Source organism: Lutra lutra, chromosome 3, assembly GCF_902655055.1.
Source record: "Lutra lutra chromosome 3, mLutLut1.2, whole genome shotgun sequence".
NCBI lineage: Eukaryota > Metazoa > Chordata > Mammalia > Carnivora > Mustelidae > Lutra > Lutra lutra.
In genome coordinates, this window is record NC_062280.1 from 105,084,285 (window position 1) to 105,108,836 (window position 24,552).

General features: G+C 36.5%; 1 protein-coding gene across 8 annotated transcripts in view; it reads left to right on the forward strand.

Annotated features, from left to right (window-relative positions):
* The window catches only part of PTPN4 (protein tyrosine phosphatase non-receptor type 4), a 220,522-nt gene that overhangs the window by 69,117 nt on the left and 126,853 nt on the right, over positions 1-24,552 (forward strand). For 7 of the 8 annotated variants that reach the window (XM_047722598.1, XM_047722596.1, XM_047722597.1 and 4 more), the window contains one exon: positions 19,811-19,918. In XM_047722598.1, coding sequence (XP_047578554.1) covers positions 19,811-19,918 — 108 coding nt within the window. Of the gene's footprint in view, positions 1-11,258; positions 11,266-19,810; positions 19,919-24,552 lie in introns of those variants that run through there. The other variant, XM_047722601.1, reaches the window with a different exon arrangement.

The window sequence follows — 24,552 nt, forward strand, 5'->3', positions numbered from 1 at the left end:
GCCTGATGCGGGGCTCGATCCCAGGACCCTGGGACCATGACCTGAGCTGAAGGCAGAGGCTTTAGCCCACTGAGCCACCCAGGCGCCCCAATGGTATCCTTTTTTGAAACACAAAAACTTTTTTTATCTTTAATGAGTTACAATTTATTTTTTTCTTTAGTCATATGCTTTTGGTGTCCTGTCTGAAATATCATTTCCTTGGCCATGGTCACAAAGATTTACTCCTGTTTTCTTCAAAGGGTTTTATGGTGGTAACTATTAATTTTATGCCTATGGTCCATTTGGAGTTCACTTTTTATATGGTTAATGGTAGGGATCCAGTTTCATTCTTTAGCCTATAGATATCCAGTTGTCCCAACACCATTTTTAAAATTAAGTTTTTAATTTTAATTTCAGTCTAGTTAATGTACAGTGTTATATTAGTGTCAGGGGTACAACATCGTGATTCACCAGTTCTGTACATTACCCGATGCTTATCACAGTAAGTGTACTCTTAATCTCCATCACCTGTTTCACCTCCCACCTGCCTCCCTTCTGGTAACCATCAGTTTGTTCTCTGTAGTTAAGAGTCTGCTTCTTGATTGGTCTCTCTCTCTTTCTCTTCCTTTCCCCCTTGCTCATTTGTTTTGTTTCTTAAAATCTGCATATGAGTGAAATAATACAATATTTCTCTTTTCCTGACTGACTTATTTCACTTGGTATTATACACTCTGGCTCCACGCATGTTGTTCCACATCTCAAGATTTCATTCCTTTTTCTGGCCGAATAATATTCGTGTGTGTGTGTGTGTGTGTGTGTGTGTGTGTGTGTGTATCACCTCTTCTTTATCCATTCATTTATCAGTGGACACTTGGACTGCTTCCATAATTTGACTATGTCAATAATGGTGCAGTAAATATAGGGTTGTGCATATATCCTTTTTTCTTTTTTTGAGAGACAGCGAGCAAGAGTTTTTTAATTTTAGCCATGATTTGCATTCAAATGGTAATGAGTGATGTTGACAGTCTTTTCATATATTTTTGGCCATCTGTATGTCTTTTCTTTGAGAAATGCCTGTTCACATCTTTTGCTCATATTTTAATTGGATTATTTTGGCTGTTGAGTTGTATCATTTTTTAAAAATACTTTGGATAGTAAGCCTTCATTGGATACGTCATTGCAAATACAGCCTCCCATTCAGTAGGCTGCCTTTTAGTTTTGTTGGTTGTTTTCTTTGCTGTGCAGAAGCTTTTTATTTTGATGTAGTCCTAATAGTTTATTTTAGCTTTTATTTTCCTTGTCCCGGAAGACATATCTAGAAAAATGTTGCTACAGCTGATATCAGAGAAATTACTGCCTGTTCTCTCTCTTAGAATTTTTATGGTTTCAGGTCACACATTTAGATCTTTAATCCATTTTTTAAAAAGATTTTTATTTCTTTTTTTTTTTTTTGAGACAGAGTAGGCAGGAGCAGGGAGTAGTGGGGCAGAGTGGGAGGGAGAAGCAGGCTCCAGACCCTGGGATCATGATCTGAGTCAAAGACAAACACACTTAACCTACTAAGCCACCCAGGCATTCCTCTTTAATCCATTGTGAGTTTATTTTTGTGTGTGGTGTGAGAGCATGGTCCCAACACCATTTTTTGAATGGACAAAATCATTCCCATTTGAGTTCTCTTAACACCCTTGTAACAAACCAATCCATGGTAAATATAAGAGTTATTTTTCTGGACTCTGAATTTTATATTCTTTTCTATTTCAATATCTCCCCTTATATGAACACAACATTGTTTTAATTCCCTAGTTTCATAGTAAGTTTTGAAATTGAGAAATATATTTCAACATTTGTTTTTCTCTTTCAAGATTGTTTTAGTTGCAGACACATTTAGGACTTTTGAGTCCTGGTAGTGTATTTACTCTTGTCATTCTAAAATGTCTCCTTTGTCTCTGTTAAGTTTTATTTTCTCATTTCAGTTTATTTTATCTGATAGTAATATATGCACTCATCTTTTCTTTTGATTAATGTTTACATCGAATATCTTTTCCATCATTTACTTTCTTTTTTTTTTTTTTAAAGATTTTATTTATTTATTTGACAGAGAGAGATCACAAGTAGACGGAGAGGAAGGCAGAGAGAGAGAGAGAGAGGGAAGCAGGCTTTCTGCTGAGCAGAGAGCCCGATGTGGGACTCGATCCCAGGACCCTGAGATCATGACCTGAGCCGAAGGCAGCGGCTTAACCCATTGAGCCACCCAGGCGCCCCTTCCATCATTTACTTTCAACCTACCAAATCTTTATTTGGGATTTCTTGGAGACAGCATACAGTTAGGTCATGTATTTTATATCTTCTCTGCCTGCCAGTCTCTGTTTGAGTCCTGGTTGAAAATTGCTTTTTTCCATAGAAGACTTTTATGTGCCTTTGCCAGTGAGTTGAGGGCACCATCATCCCAGGATCTCTTGTATTTTTCACTTGGGGTTCTCAGAGCACACTGTAGCATGAATTCTGACCAGGTAGGCAAGTTATACTTTTACTTTGTAATTTCTTATATTTTTTCTGTGCCATTCTACATGGTATGATTTTTGTTGTTGTTGTTTACTTTTACCAATATAAAGTTTGTGGGTCTCTTGTATTTCCAACCTGAATGGACCCTGGTATCACTTTTGATTCCCATATGTATCCTTTGGTTAAAGTAGAAGCTAGAAAACATAAGGTCTAGAAATTGACTTTAGCAATTTTGAATAGCTAGGCTTCCTGATTTCACTTTGTTTTGGATCGTTGTTTCTACCTTTTTTTTTTTTTCTTTTTTTAATATTATCTCAGTAATAGATTAGAGTAACAGGTCAGAGTGGTTATCCTTATATTCATCTTAGAGGAGGAGCTTTCAGCTTTTCAACATTGAGTACGATGTACATCATGGGTTTTTCATATGTATCCTTTATTATGTATGTTTCTTCTATGCTCACTTAATGTTGAGACTTTTTATCATAAGTAGATGTTGAATTTTGTCAAGTGCTTTGTCTGCATCTACTAAGATGCCCATATGATTTTCATCCTTTGTTGATGTGGTGTATCACTTAGATTGATTTACAGATGTTGAATTATTCTTGTTTCCCTGTAATAAATCCCACTTTGTCCTGGTTATGATCCTTTCAGTATATTGTTGAATTCAGTTTGCAGGTATCTGCTGTTGAGGATTTTTGTTTCTGTGTTCATCAAGGATTACCGGCATGTTTGTTTTGTCTTTGTCTCATTTTGATATTAGGAAATCTGGCTCCATAAAATGATTTTGGAAGCATTCCTTACTCTTCATTTTTTTTTAATTTTTATTTTTTAAATAATTTGATAAGGCTCGGTACTGAGTTTTCAGTGTTTGGTAGAATTCACCTGTGAAACTCTCTGGTCCTGGGCGTTAGGGTTTTAGGAGTTTTTAAATTACAGATTTAATTTCAATACTTGCAGTTAGTTTAGTCAGATCTTTTATTTCTTTGTGATTCTGTCTTTGTAAGTCATTGTTTTTAGGAATTTATCCATTTCTTCTAGGTTTTACAATTTGTTGGCATATACTTGTTTGTAGTAGTCTGTTATCATCCTTTGTATTTCTGCAGGGTCAATTGTAACGTCATCATTTCTGATTTTATTTGCCCTCCCCCCCCTTTTTTTGCATGGGTCCTGTTAGAGATTTATTATTTTTTTAAAGAACCTGTTCGTTTCATTGGTCTTTTCTGTGGTTTTTTTTTTTTTTTTGAAGTCTGTTTCATTTCTTTCTTCAAGGTTTTATTTATTTGAGAAAGAAAGAGCGAGAGAGTGTGCACAAGTGGGGGTAGGGGCAGAGGGAGAAGGAGAAGCAGACTTCCTGCTGAGCAGGTAGCCCAATGCCAGACTTGATGCCAGGACGCTGGGATCATGACCTGAGTGGAAGGCAGACTGAACAACTGAGCCACCCAGGAGATTTATTTTTGCTCTGATCTTTACTGTTTCCTTCCTTCTGCTAACTTTGAGCTTTGTTTGTTCTTCTTTTTCTGGTTCATTTAGGATTAAGATTAAATTGTGTATCTGGGACTTTTTTTCTTCTTTCTTTAGGTAGGCCTTTATTACTGTCAACTTTCCTCTTAGAAATGGTTTTGCGACATCCCATGGATTTTTGAAGGTTGTGTTTCCATTTTCATTTGTCTCAAGGTATTTTTTTGTTTCTTTTTTGATTCTTTGTTCACTCATGGTTTGTTTAGTAGTGTGTTGCTTAGTCTACACGTATTTGTATTTTTTCTTGTTTTCTTCTTGTAATTGATTTCTAGTTTTATACTGTTGTGGCTAGAAAAGATGCTTGATATGATTTTAGTCTTCTTGAATTTATTGAGACTTGTTTTGTGGGCCAACATACTATTTATCGTAGAGAATGTTCCATGTGCACTTGAAAAGAATGTGTGTCAAAGTGCTTTATATATCTACTCAGTTAATCTGGTCTAATGTGTTGTTTAAGGCCACTCTTTCCTTATTGATTTTCTGTCTGGTTGATCAGTCTTTTCCATGTAAGTGGGGGTAGTAAAGTTCCCTACTATTACTGTGTTATTGTCATTGTCTCCCTTTTTGTCTGTTAGTATTTGCTTTATAAAACATCTAGGTGCTCCTATGTTGGGTGAGTAAATATTTATTAATGTTGTATTTTCTTTTTGAATTGTCCCCCCCTTTTATCAAATGCCCTTCTTTGTGTTTTGTTACAACAAACTTTGTTTATGTGGTTTCATTTTATTTTCTACCCCTTTGAGTAAGGAGGTGATTGTATGCTTTTTCTCCTTCATTCTGTTAATGTTACATTATTAATTATGTGTTTAGTTTTTGTGATATTAAATTCTCCCCAGAATCTTTGAATCTTTTTTATTGTGATGCCAAATTCAGTTTGCTAGTATTTTATTTGAGATTTTTACATCTCTGTTCATTAATGTGATTTGCCTTTATATTTTCTTTTACTGTTTTATTCCCCCTTTGAAGTAGAATCATAAGAGTAATTGGGTAACATTTCCTGTTTTTCTATTCTTTGGAATGGTTTAGGTAAATGAAGATTATGTATTCTTTGAAGGTTAGAACTTCACAGATATCATAATGCTTTATGTGCCCTTTAGGGGCACATAGATTTTAAACAGCTTACTGATTTCCTTTCATTGTTTTAGGTCCCTGTGCTCTATGTGGTTCTATTTTGCATTTTTGTTATTGCTAATTTATTGTTATTATTATTCAGTCTTGTTAGAGACTTGCATCTCCTTAATTTTTTCAAACCATGTATAAGTAATTTGGGAGTATGGTGAAGTATTGATTTGTGTTAAGTTTTATTCTTTCCATATGAAAATCTGGTTGGTTCACTGGCATCTTATTGAAGAGAACTTCCTTTTCCCGGTGCCCTTTAGTAGTAGTCTGTTGGAAATAAAGTTTGTGTGGGTCTGTTTTCTGGCCTCTTTCCCCTATACAATGGATCTCTTCATTTGTTTTTGCCAATCAACACTGTCTTAATTATTTTAGCTTTATAATAAGTCTTTGTATTAGAGAAAATCCTTTTATATTTTTAACGATTTTACTCACTAAGTTTATAGTTTTTATAGTTCTTTTATTTGAAGTTTTAAAAGAAACGTAATTCAGCTTTCCTGACTTCTGCTCTTGATTCCATTAGTGTTTTATAATTTTGGATTATGACCTTGTCTTCTGATAAGCATTATCTCTGGGAATCGTCTGTAGTCTGGGTTAAGGATATGTTCCTTAAGGGGTGTTTTATTTTCACCCAGGACTAGTATTATAATTATTCACCTTTGGGAATCTACAAGCAATAAATGATATAAACTCAAACTTTAGACCCATGTGAGGGCAACCTTGTGTTTGTGAATTTTCAGGGTAGATGTTTCCTCTTCAGGGGGATCCCAGGTAGAGGCAGAAACACTTCTTTAATTTTATCCTGGACTGGTGGGAGGATTTTTTCTCCCTTAGTGTGTCTTTCATTAATAATGCCACCATCCGAGTTTGGAGTTTCAGTGGGAAAGTCTTAGTCCTGTATCTTAACCCTGTTTGAGCCCATGGCCTACTCATTGTTTCACCTGTGTGTGATAAACTTAAATTGCTTATTCTTTTTTAAAAAACACTTACTTTCCAGAAAGAACGTGCATGTGTGCATGAATGGGGAAGGGTAGAGGGAGGGGGAGTGAATCTCCCTCACTGCTGAGCAAGGAGCCCGACATGGGGCTCAATCCTACGACCCCAAAATCACAACCCAAGCAGAACTGAAGAGGCAGGTGCTCAACCAACTGAGCCATCCAGGCGCCATGACTCCTCATTCTTTAACAAGCCTTTCCATGGCAGTCCTAGCACAGCTTTTAAGTATTCTGTTTCCTCCTTTCTCCATGCTGTAGGCTTCTTTTCAGCCCAGCTATACAATTAAAGGAATGTTTATTACATTTTATCCAGCATCTCTAGGGATTTTGTTGTAAAGAGTTCTTAGATTATCTACTCTGCCATATTGCTGGAAAGGAAAGTTGGTATTTTTAAATGGGTTATACAAAACAGTTGTATATTTTCAGCTTTAAAAATTTTCCTTTCAGATGGGAAGATTAAGTATAGTCTTCCATTGTTGATAATGGCAAAATAATTCCATAAAACAGTATTTTTATGGTGGCTGTAAGCATAGCCCTTGGGCTAGATAATTTGGGTAGAATATATGTTTTGCTACTACCTGTGTGATCTTTAGAAATCTTTGTTTATTTTCTGTGTCTCGGTTTCTTCATCTTTAAAGAGTCTTACTAGGACCTACCTCATAGAGTTGTCATGATAATTAAATGAATCAATACATGTTCACTTAAAATAGTGTCTGACACAGCAAGTGTTCGGAAAGTGTTGGCTATCTCTATTGTTAATTATTACGCACTTTGCTAGCCATAATTCTTATGTCTTGAGGTTCTTTCTCTTTATGCAGAACCTTTTCTCTGACTTCTGTATAGGAAAAGAAAGCAGTTTTTTAACTGTAGAAGGTATAGTTTACATTTGGAGTACCATAATATTTGTTTCCTTCCTCTTGTTTTATAAATTCATTCCAGGCCAAATAAAGAAGTTCTTGAGATGCCTGGGTGGCTCATTTGATTAAGCATCTGCCTTCAGCTCAGGTCATGATCCCAGGGTCCCGGGATTGAGTCCCACATTGGGTTCCTTGCTCAGCAGGGAGACTGCATCTCCCTCTGTCTGCTGCTCCCCCTGCTTGTATGCATGCTCTCTGTCTCTCTCTCTGGAAATAGATAAATAAAATCTTAAACAAAAGAAAAAAGAAAAAACGAGAAACCTTAAGGCCCTACTAAATTTTAATTTTAAATTCAGTAAGTTATCTCCATTTCTTGTCAACGTTGTTGTGTTTGTTATCTCTTAAAGTTTATGTTGTCTGTTAAGAATCTCTCTTCACGGGGCTGCCTGGGTGGCTCAGTGGGTTAAGCCTCTGCCTTCAGCTCAGGTCATGATCTCAGGGTCCTGGGATCGAGTCCCGCATTGGGCTCTCTGCTGGGCAGGGAGCCTGCTTCCTCCTCTCTCTCTCTCTACTTGTGATCTCTCTCTGTCAAATAAATAAAATCTTAAAAAAAAAAAAAAAGAATCTCTCCTCACTTTAGACTCCTAATGAAAATCCTTTCCCATTGTGTATACTTTATCCAGGAATATAACCAAAGTCCATCCTCTAAGAGCAATATGCCTTTGACCTAAACATTATGGAAATAACTTTCCTGCAGCCCTTCAGTGTTCCAACCTGCTAACCTCTTAATGCAGTTGTCTTTTTCTTAAGTGAAAATATTCCTCTTTTTCACCTTCAGGAGCACATCTTTAGAAACAAGGTACCTCAGAAATCATCAAATTTTGTTGTTTTCAGATATTTTAAAGTGTGGAATCCTTTCTTTTTCTGCCATGAAGATACACATACACTCATATGTGGGTGGGTGGGTGATGGATCAGTTACACTTACTATGGTTGAAGCAGGAAGCCTAAATTTGGCCTTTCCTCCCTCAATGCACAGATGAATTAGACTATTCCCATAGGTTAGAGTTGATGGAACTGGCCTAAGTAGAAACAGAATTTACCCAAGGCTACATATTAATTGCCCAAATAAGGACGTGACCTATTTATTATTTCCATTTTACTACCTATCCTCCAAAGGATTTTTCTCTGCCATAGGTTTTGCAGTGCTGCAGCTTGGGGTTTTCTTATAAACTTGTCTAACACATTTGTCTTTGTGCGTGGCCTGCCAACAGGAATCTCAGTTTTGCCTGGCAGTTGTTATTGACTTAAAGTTCTAGTGATAAACCCAGATAAGTTCTGTTAGGAGCAATTTCTTCATCTTTAAGGGAACTGTTTATAGTAAGTTAGCTTCTGTGCAGATGCACTACTATCCTGTAGAGATTTTCTCAAATGCCTTGTTGTTTAACTGGTCCTCTTATGAAGTCAGAGAAACTGAAGAACCAGGAATGCTTGCAAAGGGACTTAAAAGCTATATAAACTTAATTTTTTTTTCTGTAGGCCATTTTGTCATTCATTTATTCAATTACCAAATATATTTTTATTGCCTTCTTTGGCAGTCACTGTTCTGCCTACTAGGGATTTTGGTACATGTCAAGGTTCTCCATCAGCTGTTTCCTTACTCTTTTTTCTGACCCTGAGCCGGAGACATGGCTTCAGTATTTTTTGCTCTCTGTGTTTGAGTCTAGTTTCTACTCTGTGAGTGAGGGCTGTGTTGAGGCCTCCAACTTTTGGCCACACCATCTTCCGTTTTAAAATCTGTAATACAGAGTCGAGATGTATAAAAAATGCTAGTGGCCTTCCACTTCTGTGGAGATTCTGTATCCCTTGACTAGGATCTAGAATCTAGTATCTAAACATAGAGGGATTCCCATCTTGTTGGCCACACTGAAATGGAACTTACATAGTATTGGCCTGGGAGGAAGATAGAGAAAGTGGATCATGGCTCAAGTGCCAAACACTCCCTATTACCAAGATTTAGTACAGTACATTTTTTTTTGAATAAATGCTATTTCATTTGTTTTATGCTCTTACCACAATTCCTTTAAGACGTTAAATTGTGGAGGTTTGTGTGTGGGTTTTTTTGTGTTTTTTGTTTGTTTGTTTTGTTTTGTGTGTGTGTGTGTGTTTTTTTTTTTTTTTTTTTTTTTTAAATTTTCCGTAGCAGTAGTTGTTTTGCTGGGGACTAGGTCAATGGAACTGCTTTCAGGGCATCTTTACCTGGTTGATTTTGAACATTGAACCAGCCTTGCATCTCCGGAAAACCTCACTTAGTCATTGTGTATAATCCTTTAAGGATTGCTCAATTTTTTCTATTAATATTTTGTTGAGGAATTTTGCATTTATGTTCACGAGAAATATTTGGTTATAGTTTTCTTTTTTTATACTTTGGTTTTGATGTCTGCTTATACTGGTTTCATAGAGCAAGTTGATTCTCTGGTGGTAGGTTGAGTAGAATTCTTCCTTTTTAAATATAATTTTCATTCATTCATTCATTTATTTATTTATTTTTTAAAGATTTTATTTATTTAAGAGACAGTGAGAGAGAGAGAGAACACGAGAGCTGGGAGGGTGAGAGGAGGAAGCAGACTCCAAGCTGAGCAGAGAACCCAATGCGGGGCCTGATCCCAGGATCCTGAGATCATGACCCGAGCTGAAGGCAGAGGCTTTAACCCACTGAGCCACCCAGGTGCTCCTAATATAATTTTTAAAAAATTATTTTACTTATTTATTTGAGAGAGGAGAGTGTGTACAGGCAGGGGGAGGGAGAAAGACAAGCGGACTCTACACTGAGTGTGGACCCAGATGTGGGACTCAATCCCACGACCCTGAGACCATGACGTGAGCTGAAATCAAGAGTAGGACACTCAACCCACTGAGCCACCCAGGCACTCCCAAGTGGAATTGTTCTTACTTCTTATTTAAATGTTTCTTAGAATTCTCCAGTGAAATCATTAGGCCCAGGAGACTTCAGTTTTGGGGAGGTGTTTTGTTGTTTGTTTTAAGAGTTTTTTTTTTGTTTTGTTTCGTTTTTAGGTATACTTTCATTAAAACATAATTATGCAGGGCACCTGTGTGGCTCAGTCAGTTAAATGTCTGCCTTCAGCTTAGTAGTTTTTGCTTTTTGAGGCATTAGTTTATTTCATCCGAATTGTCAGATGTATGTGTATAGATATGTTTCTTCTATTTACTTACCTTGTAAATGTTTTTGGAGTGTGTAGTGACATCCTTACTTTTAATTCTGTAATTGGTGATTCTCGTATTCTTATTTTTCCTTTACCACTCTTGCTAGAAGTTTCTCAATTTTATTGATCTTTTCAAGAACCAGATTTCCATAGATTTCTTTTTTTTTTTTAAGATTTTATTTATTTATTTGCAGGGGAGAGAGCGCATGCACAAGCAGGGTAGGGGGGTGACGGGCAGAGGGAGGGGTATATGCAGACTCTCCACTGTGCAGGGAGACTGACTAGGGGCTCAATCACAGGACCCCCAGGAATTATGACTGAGCCAAAGGCAGACACTTAATTGACTGAACCACCCAGGTGCCCCTCCATAGATTTCTGCTTTTAACTTGTATTTTACTCCCTTCCATCTGTTTATTTTGCTCTTTTTCTAGTTTTCTTTAGGAGGGAGTTAAGGCTATTGACTTGAGACCTTTTCTAATGTAAACATTTAGATCATAAATTCTCTTTTCAGCATACTTTAGTCAAATTTTGAACCATCATTTTCTTTTTTCCGAGTTATTGTACTTTCCTATTTCCCTGAGTCATCTTTATCCTCTGGAGTATTGAAAAATGTTTTCTTTAATTTCCAAGAGTTTACTTTCTAATTTTTTCTTAACTTTCTGTTACTGTTTACTGTTTTTATTGATTTCACTGAGATTATAGAGGACTGATTTTAGTTTTCAGTTTGATAAGGTTTATTGACCCAGGATATGGCCTGTCCTATGAATGTTCTGTAGACAATTGAAAAGAATGAGCATTCTGATTGTTGACCAGATAGTGTCCTATACATGTCAGTTGGATCCTTTTAGTTGATGTATTATTGAATTCTTCTGTATTCTTGCTAATTTTCTATTTAATAACTCTAACAACTGCTAAATATTTGACATTGCCAGTTATCTTTGTGCTTTTTCTGTTTTCTAATTTTCTTCCCACTCTATTTTTATTTCATTTCCAACTATGTTTTGTGCATAAATATTTTTAATGTCTTTTTTTCTAGTAAAATTATTTGCTCTTAAGTTTACTTTTCAAAATTAATGTTTGCATGATATATCTTTTCCTATCCCTTTGCTTTCTATTTACATATATTCTCTTTGAAGTTTTAATTTTTTTTAAATAGTAGATCATGTTTTTTTCCTACATGTTAATCTCTGCCTTTACATTCATCTGTTTAGACCATGTACTTTCATGTAATTATTTACATGTTAGAGCTTAGGTGTGCTATTTTATTACTTTCTGTCTGTTAAATTTTTAAATTTTTTTTCTTCCCTTTCTAATAGATTATGTGAACGTTTTTTAGGATCTCACTTTTACTTGAGTTTTTTTGAGAGTATATTTTTGCATAGCTTTTTTTGGTGGTTGCTCTTGTGGTTTTATATATACAAACTACAGTTGTGTAGTTGACATTGAACAACATGGGTTTGAACTACATGGGTCAATTTTTTTTTTAAAGATTTTATTTATTTATTTGACAGACAGAGATCACAAGTAGGCAGAGAGAGGAGGAAGCAGGCTCCCCGCTGAGCAGAGAGCCTGATGCGGGGCTCGATCCCAGGACCCTGGGATCATGACTTGAGCTGAAGGCAGACACTTAACTGGCTGAGCCACCCAGGCACCCCTGCATGGGTCAATTTGTATGCAGAATTTTTTAGATAAATACAGTACAGGACCATAAATGTATTTTTTAAAATGATTTTCTTAACAACTTAATATTTTCTTTTCTCATCTTACTTTATTGTAAGAGTACAGTATATAATCATATAACATATAAAATATGTGTTATTTGACCATTTTTGTTATCAGTAAGGCTAGTCCCCAGGAGGCTATTTAGTTAAGATTTTGGGGAATTAAGAGTTATATGCAGGTTTTCAACTGTGGGGCAGCGGGTAGAAGTTGGCACCCCTAATCCCTGTGTTGTTCAAGAGTCAACTGTATATTGGTAACAATATTTTACTGCCTTAAGTGAAGTAAGAAATTCTTACCTGCCTTTAGGGACCTTTACCTCCCCTCCTGCTTTTATTATTGTCTTAATTTTTTTCTCTACCTACATTGGGCAGCATGTGAGATAAAGTTAAAATGTTTGCTTTTAACCATCAAATATAATTTAATCCTACAGAGAAGCATAGGCCTTTATATTTTTCCTAGTTTCTCCCACTCTTTTGCTCTTTCTTTTTTGTTTTTCTAAATTTCTCCCTGTTATTGTTTCCTTTCTGGCTTGGAGAACTTCTTTTAGCTATTCCTTTAGTGATGGTCTGTTAGTGATAAATTCTCTTGAATTTCTCTTTTTCTGAGAATGTTGTTATTTACCTGTCATTCCTATATCATATTTTCTCTTAGTAGAGAATTCTGTGTTGATAGTTCTTTTAGCACCTGGAAAATATTATGTACAACTTTCTTATATCTATTCTAATTTGAATTGTCAGTCCCTATAGGTAAATGTCTAATTCTTTTTCTAGTTGCTTTCAAGATTTTTTCCTTTTTCTGTTTTATTTTTTTAAGATGTTATTTATTTATGAGAGAGAGAGAGAGAGAGAGAGCATGCGCACGCATAAGTTGGGGGAGGAGCAAAGGGAGAGGGATAGACAGACTCCACTGAGCACAGAACCCCAGGCAGGGCTCGATCCCATGACCCCAAGGTAACAACCAGAGCAGAAACCAAGAGTTGGACATCCATCTGACTGAGCAGGGAGCCTGCTTCCTCCTCTCTCTGTGCCTGCCTCTCTGCCTGCTTGTGATCTCTGTCTGTCAAATAAATAAAATCTTTAAAAAAAAAAAAAAGATTTTAAAAACATATATATATATATATTTGAGATACAGTGAGCACATAAGCAGAGTGGGGGAAGGGGCTGGAGAAGTAGGCTCTCTGCTGAGCAGGGAGCCTCATACGGGGCTCGATCCCAGGACCCTGAGATCATGACATAAATCAAAGGCAGACATTTAACTGACTGAGCCACCTAGGTGCCCTTCCTTTTGGTTCCTTTATATTTCTTCGCAGAAATATTGATTAATTTTTTTCTTTTTTTAAAACTGCATTCATTAGTGGCTCATTGAAATGTTCTTAGGATGGCTGCTTCAGTGTTGGCATCTTTTGATTGCTTTTTCTCACTCTGGTTGAGATTTCCCGGGTTCTTTGTATATAAATGATTTTAGGTCATATTCTAGACATTTTGGGGCAATGTTTTGTGAGACTCTGGATCATATTCAGTCTTATTTTTGCAGGGAGTCACCTTCGTAGCATACAGCCCCTGGCCTTCTTTTGTTGATTGTGGTTGTAATGATAATTTGGTTTCCAGAACCTTTGTATTATTATTTTGTTCTTCTTTGTGTATATGTTTTCCAGAGACTTGACTGAAGGCCATGCATGTAATACACACTGTAATTGAGTTTTAAAATCTTTTGCTCTTTTAATTTTAGTTAGTTTTACATGAAATCCAACATGGATGTTTATTATTGCAAGATTTAACTGTTCCTTTTCATAGTTATCTCCTCTCCCAATTAGCTCTCCTTTTTTCTGTTTGATAGATGCCATGTGCTATAGCATAATGGTGGTGTTAGTGGAAGTCTAGGCTTCCTTCTTATGTTCTGATGTCTCCACTAGTGAGGAAAGCCAAACACTGCCTATTACCATGAAGCTGAAGTGAAAGTTCAACAGTATACTCAGTTTCTGCTGGTACCATCACTAAGGAGTAACTATGTCTTGTAGCTTGCCTTTGGTTGGCAGAAAGTAAACCAGGCTTCCCACTGGCCCCCAGCTAGTATGCGGAGGCACGTGGAACTCTAGGCTTTCTACTTGATTTCCATGACACTACTGGAGATGGGCTCAGTTTTTCCATTGGGTTTGGCAGGAGTAGGGTCAGTACCTGGGTGGCTCAGTTGGTTAAGCATCTGACTCTTGGTTTCAGCTCAGGTCATGGTCTTGGTTGTGGAATTGAGCCTTGCGTTACAGAGTCTGCTTGAGAGTAAATCCCTCTTCCTCTTCCCTCCCTGCCATGTGGATGTGTGTGATCTCTCTCCCTCTCTCTCCCTCTCTCTCTCAAATAAATAAATAAAATCTTAAAAAAAGGAAAAGAAAAGAAACCCTTGTTTTCCTGGTCATTTGGCTAGGGAAAACAGGTTTGTTGGTTGGTTTGTTTTATAGGCTCCATGTCCAGCATGGAGCCCATTATGGGACTTGAACTCACAACCCTCAGATTAAGAGTTGGATGCTTAACTGATTGAGCCACCCAAGCAACCCATGAGACCAGGCTTTTTTTTTTTTTTTTTTTTTTTTTGGCTTGTTTTTATTAGTGCCTGTTGGCATTTCTGGGTTGTAGGAATCTCTAGAACCAAATCAATGATGTATGGGAGATGAAAGCAAAACTGATGACTCAGAAAAAAATAATGCATACATTTGGAAATAAATCCATATATTTGTGGCCAACAGGTTTTTGCCAAAGTTACCAAGATGTATTCAGTAGGGAAAGAATAGTTTCTCCAATAAATGGTGCTTGGATTAGTAGATACCCACATGCAAAAGAATGAAGTTGTGCCCCTGTCTAGGTATATACCTACCATATATGAAAATGAGCTTTAAAAGGTGAAAGAACTACACGTTAAGAGCTAAAACCATAACAGTTTCAGAAGCAAATACATAGGTAATTTTTCATGACCTTGGATTTGGCAGTTAATCCATAAATATGACCTCAAAAGAAATAAATAAATTTGGCTTCACAAAAATTTAAAACTTTTGTGTATCCAAGTATATGATCAAGATACCTACAAATGGGAGAAAATATTTGCATCCAGAATATAAAAAGAACTTACAGAACTGAATAACAAAATGATCATCAACCCAGTTTTTAAAATGAGCAGAAAGGTACCTGGGTCGCTCAGTCAGTTAAGTGTCTGACTCTTGATTTTAGCTTAGGTCATGATCTCAGGGTTGTGAGATGAGACCTCCACATTGGGCTCCATGGTGGGCATGGAGCCTGCTTAACAGTCTCTCTTTCCCTCTCCCCCCCCCCCATAAATAGGCAAAGAACTTGATTAGATATTTTTCCAGAGATGTACAAATGACCAATAAGCACATGAAAAAAATCCTCAAAATCATTAGTTTTTATGGAAATGGAAATCAAGACCACATTGAAGTATACTACTTCATACCTACTGGGATGGCTTTAATCAAAAGAATAGAAAATAACAAATGTTGACAAGGATTTAGAGAAACTGGGATTTCACACATTGCTGGTGGGAATATAAATTGCTACAGCTGCTGCAGTCAGGAGTTTTTAGTACCTCAAAAAGTTAAACATAATTTCCATATGCTCCAGCATTTCCACTTTGTACCTGCCCAAAAGAATTGAAAGCAGTGTTCTTGGTAGCATGACTCACAGTACCCAAAAGTGGAAACAATCCAGATGCCATCAACTGAAAAATTCTGATATATCCATATACTAGAATATTACTTAACCATTACAAAAGGGAAATTAAGGGTGGATACATGATACAACATGGATAAACCTTGAAAACAGTATGCTAAGTGAAAAAAGCTAGACACAAAAGGTTATATATGTTTGGTTCCATTTATATGAAATGTCCATAATAGATAAATCCATAAAGCCAGGAAGCACATAAGTGGTTGCCAGGAGATGGGGAGGGATACTGTTTAATGGTTACGGTACTTTTTTTGGCGTGATGAAAATGTTTTGGAACTAGGTAGAAGTGATGATCACACAATAATGTCAGTATATTAAATGCCACTAATTTGTACAAAATGGTTGGTTTTAGATTATGTGAATTTTACCTCAATGAAAAGAAATGGAAAGAAAAAAGGAGTTCCCTTCCCCAGCTGCCACTTTCTTTTCACCTTTCAGAGTTTTCTTATTTTTAATCTGTTTTTTGTTTCTTTGTTTCACTTAGCTGAAGGTATAGGGAGGAATACGTCTACTCCATCTTGTCTCTAAAAGAATACATTAGACTCCCCTTAGTAGCTTTTTTTTTTTTTTAAGACTTTTACTTATTTATTTGACAGAGATCACAAGTAGGCAGAGAGGCAGGCAGGGTGGTGGGGAAGCAGGCTCCCTGCTGAGCAGAGAGCTCGATGTGGGGCTCGATCCCAGGACCCTGAGATCATGACCTGAGCTGAAGGCAGAGGCTTAACCTACTGAGCCACCCAGGCGCCCCCTCTTAGTAGCTTTTTAAAAGACTAATGCTTGATTTCCATCCTGGATTTTTTCTTTTTTTTTTTTCCTTTTTTTCTTTTTATTAATATATAATTTATTATTTGTTTCAGGGGTACAGGTGTGTGATTCATCAGTCTTACACAATTCACAATGCTCACAATAGCATATACCCTGCCCAGTGTCCATCACCCAGCCACCCCTCCCTCCTACACTCCTCCATGCCAGCATCCCTCAGTTTGTTTCCTGAGATTGAGTGTCTCTCATGGTTTGTCTCCCTCTCTTGGTACATCTTGTTTCATTTTTTCCTCTCTTCCCCTATGATCCTCTGCCTTGTTTCTCAGATTCCATGTATCAATAAGATCATATGATAATTGTCTTTCTCTGATTGACTTATTTCACTTAGCATAATACCCTCTAGTTCCATCCACGTTGTTGCAAATGGTGAGGTTTCTTTTTTGATGGCTGCATAATATTCCACTGTGTGTGTCTCTTACCTCTTCTTTTTTTTTTTTTTTAAAGATTTTATTTATTTATTTGACAGAGAGAGATCACAAGTAGAGAGAGAGGCAGGCAGAGAGAGAGAGGAGGGAGCAGGCTCCCTGCTGAGCAGAGAGCCCGATGCGGGACTCGATCCCAGGACCCTGAGATCATGACCTGAGCCGAAGGCAGCGGCTTAACCCACTGAGCCACCCAGGCGCCCCTCTCACCTCTTCTTTATCCATTCGTCAATTGATGGACATCTAGGCTCTTTCCATGTTTGGCCATTGTGGACATTGCTGCTATAGACATTGGGGTGCATATGGCCCTTTTTTTTTTTTTAAGATTTTATTTATTTATTTGACAGACAGAAATCACAAGTAGGCAGAGAGGCAGGCAGAGAGAGGGGGGAAGGCAGGCTCCCCGCTAAGCACAGAGCCCGATGTGAGGCTCCTTCCCAGGACCCCTGGATCATGACCTGAGCCAAAGGCAGAGGCTTCAACCCACTGAGCCACCCAGGCGCCCCGCATATGGCCCTTCTTTTCACTACATTTGTATCTGGGGTAAATACCCAGTACTACAATTGCTGGGTCATACGGTAGCTCTATTTTCGACTTTTTGAGGAACCTCCATACTGTTTTCCAGAGTGGCTGTACCAGCTTGCGTTCCCACTAACAGTGTAGGAGGGTTCTCCTTACTCTGCATCCTTGCCAACACCTGTAGTTTCCTGACTTGTTAATTTTAGCCATTCTGACTGGTGTGAGGTGGTATCTCATTGTGGTTTTGATTTGTATTTCCCTGATGCTGAGTGATACTGAGCACTTTTCCATGTGTCTGTTGGCCATTTGGACGTCTTCTTTGGAGAAATGTCTGTTCATGTCTTCTGCCCATTCCTTGAATGGACTGTTTGTTCTTTGGGTGTTTTCGAGTTTGTATTCTTTATAGATTTTGGATACTAGCCCTTTATCTGAAATGTCATTTGCAAATATCTTTTCCCATTCTGTCAGTTGTCTTTTGGTTTTGTTGACTGTTTCCTTTGCTCTGCAAAAGCTTTTTATCTTGATGAAGTCCCAGTAGTTCATTTTTACCCTTGTTTCCCTTGCCTTTGGCAGTGTTTCTAAGAAGAAGTTGCTTTGCCTGTGTTCTCAAGGAGTTTGATGTATTCCTGTCTCACATTGAGGTCTCTCATCCATTTTGAGTCTTTTTTTGTGTGTGGTGTAAGGAAATGATCCAGTTTCTTTCTTCTGCATGTGGCTGTCCAATTTTCCCAACACCATTTGTTGAAGAGACTGTCTTTTTTACCATGGGATATTCTTTCCTGCTTTGTCAAAGATTATTTGACCATAGAGTTGAGGGTCCATTTTTGGTCTCTCTATTCTGTTCCATCTATCTATGTGTCTGTTTTTGTGCCAGTACCATACTGTCTTGATGATGACAGCTTTGTAATAAAGCCTGAAGTCCAGAAATGTGATGCCACCAGTTTTGCTTTTCTTTTTCAATATTCCTCTAGCTATTCTGTGTCTTTCTAATTCCATACAAATTTAGGATTATTTGTTCCGCTTCTGTGAAAAAAGTTAATGGTATTTTGATAGGGATTGCATTAAATACATAGATTGCTCTAGGTAGCATAGATGTTTTAACAATATTTGTTCTTCCAATCCATGAGCGTGGCATGTTTTTCCATTTTTTTGTGTCTTCAGTTTCTTTCATGAGAATTCTATAGGTTCCTGAGTACAGATTCTTTGCCTCTTTGGTTAGATTTATTCTTAGTTATCTTACGGTTTTGAGTACCTTTGTAAATGGCATCAACTCCTTAATTTCTTTCTTCTGTCTTGTTGGTGTATAGAAATGCAGCTGATTTCTGTGCGTTGATTTTCTATCCTGACACTTTACTGGATTTCTGTATGAGTTCTAGCGGTTTTGGGGTGGAGTCTTTTGGGTTTTCCACATAAAGTATCATATCATCTGCAAAGAATGAGAGTTTGACTTCTTTGCCAATTTGGATGCCTTTTATTTCTTCTTGTTGTCTGATTGCTGAGGCTAGGCCTTCTAGTCCTATGTTGAATAGCAGTGGTGATAGTCATCCTGGACTAATTTAATGAGAATGGGAGAGGGATGGGAGAGGTAAATTGTGTCCATATGAAAAATTCTTACATGTTATTCGAATGATAGCTGCCATTGTGAAGCACTCTTTGAAGCACATGTTTTCTGCCACCAGTGAATTTTGCATGTAGCTTTATGACCCAGTCTGACCAGTAAGACATGAAGGAAAGTTCTTTGTAAGATAACCTTACAAAGAAGGTTGTTTTTTTGTACATTTTCATGTATTGGTATGAATTTTGAAATTGCTATGACCATCTTGTTAACAGCCTACAAAGACAGTTAATACCAGGAGTGCATCACTTTCCAGTCACAATTTAAATGGAAGAATAAAAACAATAAGACAAATGATGAAGATATATGCATGAGTTAATGTGGCAATAATATACAGTTACAAAAATACCCTGATAATAGCCTGAAAGCAGAAGCCATTTCAATCAAAGGTTTTCCTTAATGGCATCTTATTTATTTATTTAATTTATTCATCATTATTATTATTATTTTAGAGAATGGGGGGAGAGAGAGGAAGAGAGGGAGAGAGAGAATCTTAAACAGACCTTTTTTTTTTTTTTAAAGTTTGTTTTTTTAGTAATCTCTACACTGAATGTGGGGCTCAGACTAATGGCTCAGAAATCAGAGTTGCATACTCTATGGACTTAGCCAGCCAGGCTCCCCAAATCAGACTGATTTTTAAGTAGTATGTTAACACATAAACTCTTTATCCTGAACCAAGTCATTGTTTTAGAAATAGTTGCCAATTTAATAGAAGAGGACAGAAGTTTAGGAGCTCGAAAATCTGAAAGTGTATTGCCTACCAGTGTTGATTTCCTTTTATTTTTCTTCTAGAAACATGATCAGGGGCAAGTTCTGTTGGATATAGTCTTCAAGCATCTTGATTTGACTGAGCGTGACTATTTTGGTTTACAGTTGGCTGACGATTCCACAGACAACCCAGTAAGTTTAAATTGTTGTATTTTGTTTCATTTCACTTTTTCTCTCTGTTCATAATATAAAGTCCTTTCTGATTTATGTTTATTAATCTGATTAGTAAAGTTTTTTAAAAGGATTTAATTAGAATGATTAGAGGTGATTCTTTTGCCTTTGTTCCTCATTTTCTTGATGTTTTAATTTGTAAAGATTTTTCCTTAAGGTTTTTGTAATTATGTCAGTTTATAAATCTAGTATCAGTTTTATTTATGTGTCTCAGACAACTGAAATGAAATGTAAAGCTAACTCATGGTACTTGACTAAAAGAGAAAACTGGGCATAAAGGTTAAATATTAATGTAGTATTAAAGTATTGAAGTAAAATATTTTAAAATGTTAATGTATCTTATTCTTACATAAATTAGCCTCCATTAAAATACAGTCAGTTTTTTGTGGCATTCATGTCAATCTGTTTGTAACTAAAATTTTTAATTTGTTAAATGTAAATTTTCCAAGTAGGAAGACTCAAAGGATACCCTCCCAAATGAGACAGAGATTAAATTTCACAGCTCTACATTTCTTAGGCATTAAGTTACTTAGATTGTTACTAATTCTTTAATAGTTCCAATCACTTTTTTTTTTGTTGGAAAAAAAATCACATTATAGAAATAGAAGATAGTGTGTGATGAATAAGAGAAATGTTAAATTCTTTGAAAATGTATATGCTTATACAGATAAGGTCTTTTACAAAAGAATATGGTATTCTTTTGATTAATACAGGAGAGTGACTATTTTGAAGGAGACCTTTTGTATATATAGTTTAGAAGATTGAGATCAGTGCTTTAGAAATGACATTGTAAAGGCATATTAATAAAATGGCTATAGAAAATAAAATAACTCTTATGTGAAAAGTAGAGTTTCTATCTCTTGTTCTGTCTCTCTCATAGTCAGAATCAGGTTCCTGAATGGTTAATGGGAAGTAAATACGAGATGTTATATATTACTTTTTCTTAGCGTCATTTACTGGTGTTGTATGAAAAACTGAGGGATGATGTGGATAAAAGAGAGCAAGAGCCAGCTAGTCTCAGTGCAAGGAAGTCCTTTTATACTGAACTCAAATGAAAACAAACTTTTCCTCTAAGTTGATACCTTCACCAGAGACTGGAGCTTCTATAGGAGCCTTGAGGCAGAGTATTATTTCTTGATAAAAAATACACGTGAAAATGGAAGTGAGTAGAAATGTCAGTAATGCAACCTTTCCCAGAAAGATAAATTGTGAGCCTGGCAAATTCCCTAGAGGTGTCTCCTATCCCTCCCTTTGTGGAATGTTGAGCTAAAAAAATAAATAAATAATTCTTAGATTATCTTGCTAACAGTTCTAGGTCCAACCCTTTAGCTAGAAGTCTATCTGTAGATTGATCAGAGAAGTGATAAGACAACAAAGGAGAAAGAGTGGCCATTGTCTGCCGTGAGTGTGAAAAAAACCATCACTTGTGACACAATATTCTAGAAGAGCTAATACTGACATCACATATATTGTAAGATATAAGAAATCCTGTTATGTACATTTGTATACAGTAAGACATTTTTATTCTAAGGCAATTACAGCAGGATGAATATGGGGAAGCAGAGGTATTTTTAGCTGGGTTGATCTTTTTCCAGTCCCCTGCTTTTACTTATTTTGTCTTACATTTCTATCTTGAGTTTTCCTTCCCAAATGAGATATATTCCTAGGTCCAAGAGTCCAATTGTTAATGATCTAAAATAATTCTTTGCCAAAATTTAGAATTAAAATTTCAAAGACCCAGAAGAAGCCTTAGAAATTATCTTATCTAACACACTAGTTTTCATAAGAAATTATCCCAGTCCGGTGGGATAAAGCCCAAGTTACTTGCTGTCATTAATGAAACTAGTTGTGGGTCTCCCATCTCCCCATATAGGTCTTTTCCACGGTACTACAATTTCAGCATTTAAATATTCAGAAGAATCTGTGAAATACCAAAATGCCTTGGAAGGGCCTGTAGATAGCACAAATGTTGTAAGTAATGTCCTGTTTCTGATTGTCAGTATGAAAATACACCATCAAGACTAAGGATAATTAATGGACTGACAGAGGGATGCCATTCTGAAAAAGGGAAGGAAGTGAGGGGCTAACATTTATAAAACATCTATTATGGGCTTGTTTGTAAGCCAAATTCTCAATTTTATGAATTTGTCATTAAAATATTTTTAGGATGAAAAATTGAGGGTTACAAAACCTGTCTAATGACATAGGTAATTAAGTAGCTGAGAAAGGATTTGAACTTGTGTCTGGCTCCAAAGCGTATACTCACCTTACTACAAAATATTGCTTTTCAAGAGATGACAATATATAGCTGCACAGCACTTACAAAAATGAACATGTTGAGGAGAGGAGGTATCTGTGCAATAAAATTGCCAGCGTAGGGGCGCCTGGGTGGCCCTGTGGGTTAAAGCCTCTGCCTTCGGCTCAGGTCATGATCCCGGGGTCCTGGGATGGAGCCCCGCATCGGGCTCTCTGCTCAGCATGGAGCCTGCTTCCTCCTCTCTCTGCCTGCCTCTCTGCCTACTTGTGATCTCTGTCAAATAAATAAAAATTTTTAAAAAATTGCTGGCATAGATCTAAAGGATTTGGTTATGTTCTATAAGAATTAATCTTTGTCAGTCCTTAGTTGAGATTTTTTTCATTTCATTGTTTGTTTAGTTGATATATACCTGTATATATGTATGTATTTTTAAAAAGATTTTATTTATTTGGGAGAGAGCAAGAGAAGGGGAGAGAACACAGAGAGATAGAGGGAGAATCAGACTCTCCACTGAGCAGAGAGCCAGGTGTGGGGCTTAATTTCAGGACCCTGAGATCATGACCTGAGCGGAAGGCAGACACTTAACTGACTGAGCAACCCAGGTGTCCCTGTAATATATGTGTTAGTTATATATGTAGTATATTGTGTGTATGTGTGTGTGTGTGTGTGTGTGTATGTGTATAATGGTTTTATAGATCAGAGCTAATATTCCTTTAGGCACATAAACATTGAAATTAATTTAATTGGACTTAACAATAGGTAAACTAAAAAAGCACCAAATGTTTTATTGTTATCTTGTACATTAAAATATGGACTCATAGTAGGTTATCCTTTTCCTTACACTCTTCCTGGGTAATGAGTTCCAGTACAACGAACAAAATTACTTAAAAGCTTTGACTTTTCAAAATTTCTTCTGTTTTCATTAAAACCTATTTATCACAGCTTTAGCTTTTAGTATAATGTATGGTTTAATAGTAGTATTCAGTGAATTTTTATTGAGTGAGCAAAATAATGAGTAATGTTACAATTATACATAATTTCTTTATAAGCACTTAAAGGTGGCTCTTCCTTATTGGCCTTTATCAGTACAGTATTCATTGGAACCCTCCAATTATATTATTTGTGTGCATTTATTTTTTTGTTTTCTGGGGTTTTGTCCCTAAAGTAACTTAGTGTCCATTAGTGTGGGACAAAGAGTAGATTATCAACTGTTGTTGACTTGTTCTCTCTACAGTTTCATCCTTCTGATACTTTGTGTTGTGGTTAGGATCTTTTACTGTTTACTACTATTTCTTTATTCCCTAACCTTGTGGCTTTCAAACCTAACTTATATCAGAACCACCTGGATATGTCTTAAAATACAGATTTCTGGGGCCTATGCCTAGAGTTCTTGATACCGGAAGTCCAGTGTGAATGAAGCTCAATAGTTTTCACTGCAGAAAAATTCCACTTATAATAATGCTGCTAATCCAAGGAACTATGTTTTGAAAATCACTGCTCTAACCCAATAGGTTAACTAAGATTATTGAAGTAAGAAATAATTCATACCAAATAGCTTGGTCTGATTTTTGGAGATTCTTTTACACAAAATCCTTGAATTCATTGGGTTTGAGAAACTATAGGAAAAGTCACATAGAGGATGACTCTTAATTCAACAAGTTGCATTTTAGGACAATATGATTGCTAAAATGCTGGCTTTTATTTCACATATCTCAGTATATCTCATATTTTATATTTCATCTGCTTTACTGTCATATCTTCGTTAAGCTTTTACCACCTATTGTATAAACCTCTTTGGTACTCTGCTGAATGTTGGATTTTTGTTTCTGGTCTCTTTTAACCCTGTTCATTTTAGGAGGGAATGACAGATTTGGGGTGCAGAAAAGTGTTTCAGAGAGAAATCAGCATCATGTGTAATGGTCCAGAGTGAGGAATGAGGAATGTTGAATTTGAAGACCAGAAAGAAAATTTTAATAATCAGTGGAATATAGAGCAAGGGGAAAAAGTGGGCCTAAAATGAAGTTTGGGTATGCCAGATCATGGAATATTTTTTAATCTGTAAGATTATACTCACCTAAAGATTTATTTATACAAGTTACATAAGACTTTTATTTTAGACATACCACCCTGGTTACAGTGTGGCCAGTGGCATACAGAATTGTAAACTGAAGATTTTGGGAGATGGCATCCTCCTGGCATCAGAAAGCAAGGCAAAGAGTATCTTTGTTATTATATCCAATTTCAAGTAGATACCCTACTTCTGGTTCCCTTACTCTCTTGTTTAATTTCATTTCATTTTTCATTTTCATTTCATTTATTTTGTGTGTGTGTCTGTGTG